This window comes from Salvelinus alpinus, chromosome 3 (genome assembly GCF_045679555.1).
Source record: "Salvelinus alpinus chromosome 3, SLU_Salpinus.1, whole genome shotgun sequence".
NCBI classification, from domain to species: domain Eukaryota; kingdom Metazoa; phylum Chordata; class Actinopteri; order Salmoniformes; family Salmonidae; genus Salvelinus; species Salvelinus alpinus.
Genome location: NC_092088.1, coordinates 6,574,734 through 6,587,482, shown reverse-complemented (window position 1 = coordinate 6,587,482; position 12,749 = coordinate 6,574,734). Strand labels below are relative to the sequence as shown.

At 48.6% G+C, this 12,749-nt stretch overlaps 1 protein-coding gene across 2 annotated transcripts in view; it reads right to left on the bottom strand.

The window, feature by feature from the left end:
- The window catches only part of LOC139569942 (zinc finger MIZ domain-containing protein 1-like), a 286,857-nt gene that overhangs the window by 8,202 nt on the left and 265,906 nt on the right, over positions 1 to 12,749 (bottom strand). For both annotated transcript variants that reach the window (XM_071391332.1, XM_071391333.1), the window contains 7 exons: positions 8,378 to 8,456; positions 8,113 to 8,244; positions 7,177 to 7,282; positions 3,788 to 4,016; positions 3,469 to 3,537; positions 2,980 to 3,215; positions 2,323 to 2,474 (listed from right to left, as the gene is read on the bottom strand). In XM_071391332.1, the coding sequence (XP_071247433.1) occupies positions 2,323 to 2,474; positions 2,980 to 3,215; positions 3,469 to 3,537; positions 3,788 to 4,016; positions 7,177 to 7,282; positions 8,113 to 8,244; positions 8,378 to 8,456 (1,003 nt within the window). The remainder of the gene's footprint in view (positions 1 to 2,322; positions 2,475 to 2,979; positions 3,216 to 3,468; positions 3,538 to 3,787; positions 4,017 to 7,176; positions 7,283 to 8,112; positions 8,245 to 8,377; positions 8,457 to 12,749) is intronic.

The window sequence follows — 12,749 nt, the reverse complement described above, 5'->3', positions numbered from 1 at the left end:
AGAGAGAGAGACAGAGAGAGACAGAGAGAGACAGAGAGAGAGAGAGACAGAGACAGAGACAGAGAGAGAGAGAGAGAGAGAGAGAGAGAGAGAGAGAGAGAGAGAGAGAGAGAGAGAGAGAGAGAGAGAGAGAGAGAAAGAGAGAGAGAGAGAGACAGAGAGAGAGAGAGAGAGAGAGAGAGAGAGAGAGAGAGAGAGAGAGAGAGAGAGAGAGAGAGAGAGAGAGAGAGAGAGAGAGAGAGAGAGAGAGAGAGAGAGGGTGTGAGTTGAGTTCTGTACGTTGGGACATGTAAATTAGAACAGTGTTGAAGCTAATAGGAAATCACTTCCATGTCTGCAGTGTTAAAGCTTACTGCAGTTGCTTACATATAACCTGTACACTGAGTGACTCTTACAGTTAGTAAGATTACCCATGTTCAAATCAAATCAAATTGTATTTGTCACATGCGCCGAATACAACAGTGAAATGCTTAGTTACAAGCCCTTAACCAACAATGCTTTAAGAAGTTAAGAAACAAATAAAAATAAGTGTTAAGTAAAAAAATTGATAAGTAGAAAATAAAAAATAGAAAATAAAAGTAACAAATAATTAAACAGCAGCAGTAAAATAACAATGTGGAGGCTATATACAGGGGGTACCGGTACAGAGTCAATGTTATATACAGGGGGTTACGGTACAGAGTCAATGTGGAGGCTATATACAGTGGGTACCGGTACAGAGTCAATGTGGAGGCTATATACAGTGGGTACCGGTACAGAGTCAATGTGGAGGCTATATACAGGGGGTACCGGTACAGAGTCAATGTGGAGGCTATATACAGGGTGTTACGGTACAGAGTCAATGTGGAGGCTATATACAGGGTGTTACAGTACAGAGTCAATGTGGAGGCTATATACAGGGGGTACCGGTACAGAGTCAATGTGGAGGCTATATACAGGGGGTACTGGTACAGAGTCAATGTGCGGGGGCACCGGTTAGTCGAGGTAATTGAGGTAATATGTACATGCAGGTAGACTTAAAGTGACTATGCATAGATAATAAACAGAGAGTAGCAGCAGCGTAAAAGAGGGGTCTGGAAAGCCCTTTGATTAGCTGTTCAGGAATCTTATGGCTTGGGGGTAGATGCTGTTAACTTCACTAGGGTAGGTGGCAGCATTCGGAATTTTGGATGAAAAGCGTGCCCAATTTAAACTGCCTGCTACTCAGGCCCAGAAGCTAGGATATGCATATAATTGGTAGATTTGGATAGAAAACACTCTATAGTTTCCAAAACTGTTAGAACAATATCTGTGAGAATAACATAACTGATATGGCAGGTGAAAACCTGAGGAAAATCCATCCAGGAATTACTAATATTTGGAAAGGCTGTTTTTCCATTGAAAGCCTATCCACCATACAAAGACTTTGGACCCAGTTCACGATCTCTATGGCTTTTTCTACTTATGGCCAGTCTTTAGGCATTGTTTCAGCACTTCCAAAGAGTGGACAGTGGAAATGTCCAGACATGACTCCAGCGCGCCTTTCTTGTTTCTCCTTTTCTGTTGACGAAGCTTTGGTCCGGTTGAAATATTATCGATTATTTATGACAAAAACTACCTGAGGATTGATTTTAAACATCGTTTGACATGTTTCTACAAACTTTTATTGTACTTTTTTGACTTTTCGTCTGGATGTTGAGAGCGCGCTTTGTGCCTTTGGATTACTGAACTAAACGGAGGTTTTTGGACATAAAGAGGGACATTATCGAACAAAACTAACATTTATTGTTTAACATGGAGTCCTGGGAGTGCCACCAGATGAAGATCATCAAAGGTGATTAATTTAATCGCTATTTCTGACTTTTGTGAGTCCTCCTTGGCTGGAAAATGTCTGTATGTTGTTCTGTGGCTAGGCGCTGTCCTAACATAATCGCATGGTGTGCTTTCGCCGTAAAGCCTTTTTGAAATCGGACACTGTGGTTGGATTAACAAGAAGTTTAGCTTTAAAATGGTGTATAATACTTGTATGCTTGAGGAATTTTAATTATGGGATTTCTGTTGTTTGAATTTGGCACCCTGCAATTTCACTGGCTGTTGTCGAGGTGGGACGTTAGCGTCCCAATGATACCAGGTTCCGCTTGCCGTGTGGTAGCAGAGAGAACAGACTATGACTAGGGTGGCTGGAGTCTTTGACAATTTTTAGGGCCTTCCTCTGACACCATCTGGTATAGAGGTCCTGGATGACAGGAAGCTTGGCCCCAGTGATGTACTGGGCCTTACGCACTACCCTCTGTATACTTCACACATGGCAGTAAACTTGAAAACGTGTAAACTTTAACTTACAGAGTCAGGCATGCTGTGTGAGAGGGGTTTGTCCTGTGCCATGTCTGGCGGGTGGGACAGAGCGGGACCGTGCATGAAGTCGTTCATGGTCGTACCACCGGGGTTCCCATGGGGGAAGTCAAAGCCCCCGCTGTGGCCCTGGTAACTGTTACCTAGTAACACAACAAAAATCAAAACAAGCAAGTTACTTTTACTTTTTTATTTTTCAAATCACATAATCACTATGATATAAGTACAGATATAAATAGAGGCTCTTGTTCTATGTTTTTATGTACACAGAAATATAATCTAAAAACCCATTGTTGGTACCTTGGCCCTATGTTCCTCCAGGAACTAAGAGGATTAAGTTAGGAAGAAAGTATCTCTAAATAATGTACCTTGGCCCTATGTTCCTCCAGGAACTAAGAGGATTAAGTTAGGAAGAAAGAGGCTAAGTAAATAATGTACCTTGGCCCTATGTTCCTCCAGGAACTAAGAGGATTAAGTTAGGATGAAAGAGGCTAAGTAAATAATGTACCTTGGCCCTATGTTCCTCCAGGAACTAAGAGGATTAAGTTAGGATGAAAGAGGCTAAGTAAATAATGTACCTTGGTCCTATGTTCCTCCAGGAACTAAGAGGATTAAGTTAGGAAGAAAGAGGCGAAGTAAATAATGTACCATGGCTTCCGTATTCGCTGTTGTTGCCCCCCTGTTGGGGCGGGTAGGGCGAGGGCCCTGGGCCGAGCAGGGCGATCATCTCCATCACGTTGGGCAGGGTCATCTGGGTGGGGCTCATGGTCTTGAACCTCTTGGCCATGGGTCCATCTGGATCCTCCTTGATGTGGATATCAGACTTGATGGCCACAGGTCTCCAACTACACGAAGGGTCTATGGTCACCTCCTCAAACTCCGAGCTGGGAGGGAAATAGTGAGATGACGTCAAGAGAAAGAATGAATATTTGCTGCTTCACAGCGCTTTATTACTGCATCCCGATAAACAGTGGTTCCACTTTACAGAAGTCAACATCATAGTGTTAATATCTTTATTAAAGCCAAAATATTTCAAAAAGAATCTCTCAAGGAGGTTGATAAGTGATAACGTTCATGGTGATTGGTGCAGGAGGGGGTTTGATGAGTATGGTGAGGATGTTGGGACAGCCATCTTACTTTTGGATGGCATTTAGGATCCCCCACATGTACTGGTCAACTTCTAGCCCCTCTAATAATGCTGTTTTACTGTGGAGGGAGAGAGAGGACATAAACATTACTGACTGAATACAGAAGGTAACCAGTGTGATCAGAGTGGTCATTGATCTTTACAACTCTTTGTTTAACTGAGTATTTCAGATATAGCATAAATAACTTTATTCAATGTAGTTTTAAAAGGGGACAGTGTCCATTATTTCAACATTACTGTAACAGCTCCAGGTTTCACCCAGCCAGGTTAGGATCGCCCACCCCGTGTTCAACTGCAGTCCCAACTTACTTGCATACTGGACATCGCCACGTTCCTCGCTCACAGTTCAACTGTAAGTAGGATTCCAAATCAAAGCACTGGACGTGTTTACAGTCGTGTCCTCTGGCGGGAAGTTGGATCCGCCGGAAGGTGATTGGACATTTGAGGGAGACCTTGATGGCCGTCTGTTCAACGCCGTCCTCGCCGTTCAGAGTGGTGTTCCCAGAGGACGCCGCTACGCTGCTGAAGTTTCTCTTAACTGGGGAGATGGGAGGAAGACCACAATGGGAATAAGGGAGATGGGAGGAAGACCACAATGGGAATAAGGGAGATTGGAGGAGGATCACAATGGAGATGAGAGGAGGACCACAATGGAGATGAGAGGAGGACCACAGTGGAGATGAGAGGAGGACCACAATGGAGATGGGAGGAGGACCACAATGGAGATGGGAGGAGGACCACAATGGAGATGGGAGGAGGACCACAATGGAGATGAGAGGGGGACCACAATGGAGATGGGAGGAGGACCACAATGGAGATGGGAGGAGGAGCACAATGGAGATGGGAGGAGGACCACAATGGAGATGGGAGGAGGACCACAGTGGAGATGAGAGGAGGACCACAGTGGAGATGAGAGGAGGACCACAATGGAGATGAGAGGAGGACCACAATGGAGATGAGAGGAGGACCACAATGGAGATGGGAGGAGGACCACAATGGAGATGGGAGGAGGACCACAATGGAGATGAGAGGAGGACCACAATGGAGATGGGAGGAGGACCACAATGGAGATGGGAGGAGGACCACAATGGAGATGGGAGGAGGAGCACAATGGAGATGGGAGGAGGACCACAATGGAGATGAGAGGAGGACCACAATGGAGATGGGAGGAGGACCACAATGGAGATGAGAGGAGGACCACAATGGAGATGAGAGGAGGACCACAATGGAGATGAGAGGAGGACCACAATGGAGATGGGAGGAGGACCACAATGGAGATGGGAGGAGGACCACAATGGAGATGGGAGGAGGACCACAATGGAGATGGGAGGAGGACCACAATGGAGATGAGAGGAGGACCACAATGGAGATGAGAGGAGGACCACAATGGAGATGAGAGGAGGACCACAATGGAGATGAGAGGAGGACCACAATGGAGATGAGAGGAGGAGCACAATGGAGATGGGAGGAGGACCACAATAGAGATGAGAGGAGGAGCACAATGGAGATGAGAGGAGGACCACAATGGAGATGGGAGGAGGACCACAATGGAGATGAGAGGAGGACCACAATGGGAATAAGGGAGATGGGAGGAGGACCACAATGGAGATGGGAGGAGGACCACAATGGAGATGGGAGGAGGACCACAATGGAGATGAGAGGAGGACCACAATGGAGATGGGAGGAGGACCACAATGGAGATGGGAGGAGGACCACAATGGAGATGGGAGGAGGACCACAATGGGAATAAGGGAGATGGGAGGAGGACCACAATGGGAATAAGGGAGATGGGAGGAGGACCACAATAGAGATTGGAGGAGGACAACAATGGAGATGGGAGGAGGACCACAATGGAGATGGGAGGAGGACCACAATGGAGATGAGAGGTGGACCACAATGGAGATGAGAGGAGGAGCACAATGGAGATGAGAGGAGGACCACAATGGAGATGGGAGGAGGACCACAATGGAGATGGGAGGAGGACCACAATGGAGATGGGAGGAGGACCACAGTGGAGATGAGAGGAGGACCACAGTGGAGATGGGAGGAGGACCACAATGGGAATAAGGGAGATGGGAGGAGGACCACAATGGAGATAAGGGGTCAACTTTATTGTGTTGTCCTTGATGATTTTAAAAAGCTATGTAGACACATGTTCAGTTTAAAAGGTCAAATAAAATCAATCAATCAGAGAGAGAGGGTCACTCAGTACCAGAGGGCGAGGGTCACTCAGTACCAGAGGGCGAGGGTCACTCAGTACCAGAGGGCGAGGGTAACAGTACCAGAGGGAGAGGGTCACTCAGTACCAGAGAGAGAGGGTCACTCAGTACCAGAGGGCGGGGGTCACAGTACCAGAGGGTGGGGGTCACTCAGAACCAGAGAGAGAGGGTCACTCAGAACCAGAGAGAGAGGGTCACTCAGAACCAGAGAGAGAGGGTCACTCAGAACCAGAGAGAGAGGGTCACTCAGTACCAGAGAGAGGGTCACTCAGTACCAGAGAGAGAGGGTCACTCAGTACCAGAGAGAGAGGGTCACTCAGTACCAGAGAGAGAGGGTCACTCAGAACCAGAGGGCGAAGTTCACTGAGAACCAGAGGGCGAGGGTCACTGAGATCCAGAGAGAGAGGCTCACTCAGAACCAGAGAGAGAGGCTGACTCAGAACCAGAGAGAGAGGCTCACTCAGAACCAGAGAGAGAGGCTCACTCAGAACCAGAGAGAGAGGGTCAGTCACTCAGTACCAGAGGGAGAGGGTCAGTCACTCAGTACCAGAGGGAGAGGGTCAGTCACTCAGTACCAGAGGGAGAGGGTCAGTCACTCAGTACCAGAGGGAGAGGGTCAGTCACTCAGTACCAGAGGGAGAGGGTCAGTCACTCAGTACCAGAGGGAGAGGGTCAGTCACTCAGTACCAGAGGGAGAGGGTCAGTCACTCAGTACCAGAGGGAGAGGGTCAGTCACTCAGTACCAGAGGGAGAGGGTCAGTCACTCAGTACCAGAGGGAGAGGGTCAGTCACTCAGTACCAGAGGGAGAGGGTCAGTCACTCAGTACCAGAGGGAGAGGGTCACTCAGTACCAGAGGGAGAGGGTCACTCAGTACCAGAGGGAGAGGGTCACTCAGTACCAGAGGGAGAGGGTCACTCAGTACCAGAGAGAGAGGGTCACTCAGTACCAGAGAGAGAGGGTCACTCAGTACCAGAGAGAGAGGGTCACTCAGTACCAGAGAGAGGGTCACTCAGTACCAGAGGGAGAGGGTCACTGAGAACCAGAGAGAGGGTCACTGAGAACCAGAGAGAGGGTCACTGAGAACCAGAGAGAGGGTCACTCAGAACCAGAGAGAGGGTCACTCAGAACCAGAGAGAGGGTCACTCAGAACCAGAGAGAGAAGGTCACTCAGAACCAGAGAGAGAAGGTCACTCAGAACCAGAGAGAGGGTCACTCAGAACCAGAGAGAGGGTCACTCAGAACCAGAGAGAGGGTCACTCAGAACCAGAGAGAGGGTCACTCAGAACCAGAGAGAGGGTCACTCAGTACCAGAGAGAGAGGGTCACTCAGTACCAGAGAGAGAGGGTCACTCAGTACCAGAGAGAGAGGGTCACTCAGTACCAGAGAGAGAGGGTCACTCAGTACCAGAGAGAGAGGGTCACTCAGTACCAGAGAGAGAGGGTCACTCAGTACCAGAGAGAGGGATGCCAGTAGTGTACCTTTGGTGATGCAGTGCTCTGCAGGCAGTAGCCTCTTCTTCAGTAAGCCTTGCAGGACGGAGCGGACAGAGGGTCTGTGGACCAGCTGCAGTACAAACAGGTGAGACTGTAGAGGAGAGGAGCATCATCATTACCACCATTATCACCACCATCATTACATCATCCTCATCACCACTATCATCCTCATTGTCATCACCATTATCATCCTCATCACCCTCATCATTACATCATCCTCTTCACCACCATCAGCTACATTATCATCCTCATCATCATCCTCATTATCATTACATCATCCTCATCACCACCACCATCCTCATTATCATCACCATTATCATCCGCATCATCATCATCATTATCATTACATCATCCTCTTCACCACCGCCATCCTCATTATCATCACCATTATCATCCTCATCATCACCACAATCCTCATCATCCTCACCACCATCATGACCATCATCATCACCACAATCCTCATCTTCATCCTTCATTATCATCATTACCATCCTCATCATCACCAACATCACCACCATCATCACCACAATCCTCCTCATCATCACCACAATCCTCCTCATCATCACCACAATCCTCCTTATCATCACCACAATCCTCCTCATCATCACCACAATCCTCCTCATCATCACCACAATCCTCATCATCATCATCACAATCCTCCTCATCACCACAATCCTCCTCCTCATCACCACAATCCTCCTCATCATCATCACAATCCTCCTCCTCATCACCACATACATCCTCATCATCCCCAGAATCATCCTCATCATCACCACAATCCTCATCATCATCACCACAATCCTCATCATCATCCTCATCACCATCATCACCAACATCATCCTCACCATTATCACCACCATCATCATCATCATCACCACCATTAGTAGTAGTAGTGGTTGTTGTTGTCAGTACAGTACTCACACAGCAGCAGGCGGTAACTGTGATCTGGATGGTGTTCCTTCCTGGTTGGCAGACTTGTTTCAGGTGCAGGGGCTTGTGGGACGTCTTGTTGTCGCCGCGCTCGATGTTGAGAGGCGTGGCGTTAACACTGACCTGCACAGAGGAAAGGGAAGGTTAGTGTGTGTGTGTGTGTGTGTGTGTGTGTGTGTGTGTGTGTGTGTGTGTGTGTGTGTGTGTGTGTGTGTGTGTGTGTGTGTGTGTGTGTGTGTGTGGTGTTCTTACTGACCTGCACAGAGGCGGGCCAGTTGGTGTTCATTTGTCGGTCCTCGTGATGGTAACATTTAAACTGCAGCTCCAGATCTGACCTGCAGGAGGACAGAGCAGAACAACCTGTCATTTAAACTGCAGCTCCAGATCTGACCTGCAGGGGGACAGAACAGAACAACCTGTCATTTAAACTGCAGCTCCAGATCTGACCTGCAGGGGGACAGAGCAAAACCACCTGTCATTTAAACTGCAGCTCCAGATCTGACCTGCAGGGGGACAGAACAGAACAACCTGTCATTTAAACTGCAGTTCCACATCTGACCTGCAGGGGGACAGAGCAGAACAACCTGTCATTTAAACTGCAGCTCCACATCTGACCTGCAGGGGGACAGAGCAGAACCACCTGTCATTTAAACTGCAGTTCCACATCTGACCTGCAGGGGGACAGAGCAGAACAACCTGTCATTTAAACTGCAGCTCCACATCTGACCTGCAGGGGGACAGAGCAGAACAACCTGTCATTTAAACTGCAGCTCCACATCTGACCTGTAGGGGGACAGAGCAGAACAACCTGTCATTTAAACTGCAGTTCCACATCTGACCTGCAGGGGGACAGAACAGAACAACCTGTCATTTAAACTGCAGCTCCACATCTGACCTGCAGGGGGACAGAGCAGAACAACCTGTCATTTAAACTGCAGCTCCACATCTGACCTGCAGGGGGACAGAGCAGAACCACCAGATCTGCAGCTTTCATGCCGTCCCTAGGAGGGGTGCGTCACTTGAGTGGGTTGAGTTACTGACGTGATCTTCCTGTCTGGGTTGGCGCCCCCCCTTGGTTTGTGCTGTGGTAGAGATCTTTGTGGGCTATACTCGGCCTTGTCTCAGGATTGTAAGTTGGTGGTTGAAGATATCCCTCTAGTGGTGTGGGGGCTGTGCTTTGGCAGAGTGGGTGGGGTTATATCCTTCCTGTTTGGCCCTGTCCGGGGGTATCATCGGATGGGGCCACAGTGTCTCCTGACCCCTCCTGTCTCAGCCTCCAGTATTTATGCTGCAGTAGTTTATGTGTCGGGGGGCTAGGGTCAGTTGGTTATACCTGGAGTACTTCTCCTATCTTATCCAGTGTCCTGTGTGAATTTAAGTATGCTCTCTCTAATTCTCTCGTTCTCTCTTTCTTTCTCTCTCTCGGAGAACCTGAGCCCTAGGACCATACGTCACGGCAAACCGGGCATGATGACTCCTTGCTGTCCCCAGTCCACCTGGCCTTGCTGCTGTTCCAGTTTCAACTGTTCTGCCTGCTGTTATGGAACCCCTACCTGTTCAACTCTTAATGATCGGCTATGAAAAGCCAACTGACTTTTATTCCTGATTATTATTTGACCATGCTTGTCATTTATGAACATTTTGAAAATCTTGGCTCTCTCTAATTCTCTCCTTCTCTCTTTCTTTCTCTCTCTCGGAGGACCGGAGCCCTAGGACCATACGTCAGGACTACCGGGCATGATGGCTCCTTGCTGTCCCCAGTCCGCCTGGCCCTGCTGCTATTCCAGTTTCAACTGTTCTGCCTGCGGTTATGGAACCCCTACCTGTCCCAGACCTGCTGTTTTCAATTCTTAATGATCGGCTATGAAAAGCCAACTGACATTTATTCCTGATTATTATTTGACCATGCTTGTCATTTATGAACATTTTGAAAATCTTGGCTCTCTCTAATTCTCTCCTTCTCTCTCTCTTTCTCTCTCTCGGAGGACCTGAGCCCTGGGACCGTGCGTCGGGACTGCCAGGCGTGGTGGCTCCTTGCTGTCCCCAGTCCACCTGGCCTTGCTGCTATTCCAGTTTCAACTGTTCTGCCTGCCTACCTGTCCCGGACCTGCTATTCAACTCTTAATGATCGGCTATGAAAAGCCAACTGAAAATTATTCATGATTATTATTTGACCATGCTTGTCACTTATGAACATTTTGAACATCTTGGCATAGTTCTGTTATAATCTCCACCCAGCACAGCCGGAAGAGGACTGGCCACCCCTCATAGCCTGGTTCCTCTCTAAGTTTCTTCCTAGGTTTTGGCCTTTCTAGGGAGTTTTTCCTAGCCACCGTGCTTCTACACCTGCATTGCTTGCTGTTTGGGGTTTTAGGCTGGGTGTCTGTACAGCACTTCGAGATATTAGCTGATGTACGAAGGGCTATATAAAATAAACTTGATTTGATTTGATTTGACCTGTCATTTAAACTGCAGTTCCACATCTGACCTGTAGGGGGACAGAGCAGAACCACCTGTCATTTAAACTGCAGCTCCAGATCTGACCTGCAGGGGAACAGAGCAGAACAACCTGTCATTTAAACTGCAGCTCCAGATCTGACCTGCAGGGGGACAGAACAGAACAACCTGTCATTTAAACTGCAGCTCCACATCTGACCTGCAGGGGGACAGAGCAGAACAACCTGTCATTTAAACTGCAGCTCCACATCTGACCTGCAGGGGGACAGAGCAGAACAACCTGTCATTTAAACTGCAGCTCCACATCTGACCTGCAGGAGGACAGAGCAGAACAACCTGTCATTTAAACTGCAGCTCCACATCTGACCTGCAGGAGGACAGAGCAGAACAACCTGTCATTTAAACTGCAGTTCCAGATCTGACCTGCAGGAGGACAGAGCAGAACAACCTGTCATTTAAACTGCAGCTCCACATCTGACCTGCAGGAGGACAGAGCAGAACAACCTGTCATTTAAACTGCAGTTCCAGATCTGACCTGCAGGAGGACAGAGCAGAACAACCTGTCATTTAAACTGCAGCTCCACATCTGACCTGCAGGAGGACAGAGCAGAACAACCTGTCATTTAAACTGCAGTTCCACATCTGACCTGCAGGGGGACAGAGCAGAACAACCTGTCATTTAAACTGCAGTTCCAGATCTGACCTGCAGGGGGACAGAGCAGAACAACCTGTCATTTAAACTGCAGCTCCACATCTGACCTGCAGGGGGACAGAGCAGAACAACCTGTCATTTAAACTGCAGCTCCAGATCTGACCTGCAGGAGGACAGAGCAGAACAACCTGTCATTTAAACTGCAGCTCCACATCTGACCTGCAGGGGGACAGAACAGAACAACCTGTCATTTAAACTGCAGCTCCAGATCTGACCTGCAGGGGGACAGAGCAGAACAACCTGTCATTTAAACTGCAGCTCCACATCTGACCTGCAGGGGGACAGAACAGAACAACCTGTCATTTAAACTGCAGCTCCAGATCTGACCTGCAGGGGGACAGAGCAGAACAACCTGTCATTTAAACTGCAGCTCCACATCTGACCTGTAGGGGGACAGAGCAGAACAACCTGTCATTTAAACTGCAGTTCCACATCTGACCTGTAGGGGGACAGAGCAGAACAACCTGTCATTTAAACTGCAGCTCCAGATCTGACCTGCAGGAGGACAGAGCAGAACAACCTGTCATTTAAACTGCAGCTCCAGATCTGACCTGCAGGGGAACAGAGCAGAACAACCTGTCATTTAAACTGCAGCTCCACATCTGACCTGCAGGGGGACAGAGCAGAACAACCTGTCATTTAAACTGCAGCTCCACATCTGACCTGCAGGGGGACAGAGCAGAACAACCTGTCATTTAAACTGCAGTTCCACATCTGACCTGCAGGGGGACAGAGCAGAACAACCTGTCATTTAAACTGCAGTTCCACATCTGACCTGCAGGGGGACAGAGCAGAACAACCTGTCATTTAAACTGCAGTTCCACATCTGACCTGTAGGGGGACAGAGCAGAACCACCTGTCATTTAAACTGCAGTTCCACATCTGACCTGTAGGGGGACAGAGCAGAACAACCTGTCATTTAAACTGCAGCTCCAGATCTGACCTGCAGGGGGACAGAGCAGAACAACCTGTCATTTAAACTGCAGCTCCACATCTGACCTGCAGGGGGACAGAGCAGAACAACCTGTCATTTAAACTGCAGCTCCACATCTGACCTGCAGGGGGACAGAGCAGAACAACCTGTCATTTAAACTGCAGTTCCACATCTGACCTGTAGGGGGACAGAGCAGAACAACCTGTCATTTAAACTGCAGCTCCAGATCTGACCTGCAGGGGGACAGAGCAGAACAACCTGTCATTTAAACTGCAGCTCCACATCTGACCTGCAGGGGGACAGAGCAGAACAACCTGTCATTTAAACTGCAGCTCCACATCTGACCTGCAGGGGGACAGAGCAGAACAACCTGTCATTTAAACTGCAGTTCCACATCTGACCTGCAGGGGGACAGAGCAGAACAACCTTTCATTTAAACTGCAGCTCCACATCTGACCTGCAGGGGGACAGAGCAGAACAACCTTTCATTTAAACTGCAGTTCCAGATCTGACCTGTAGGGGGAC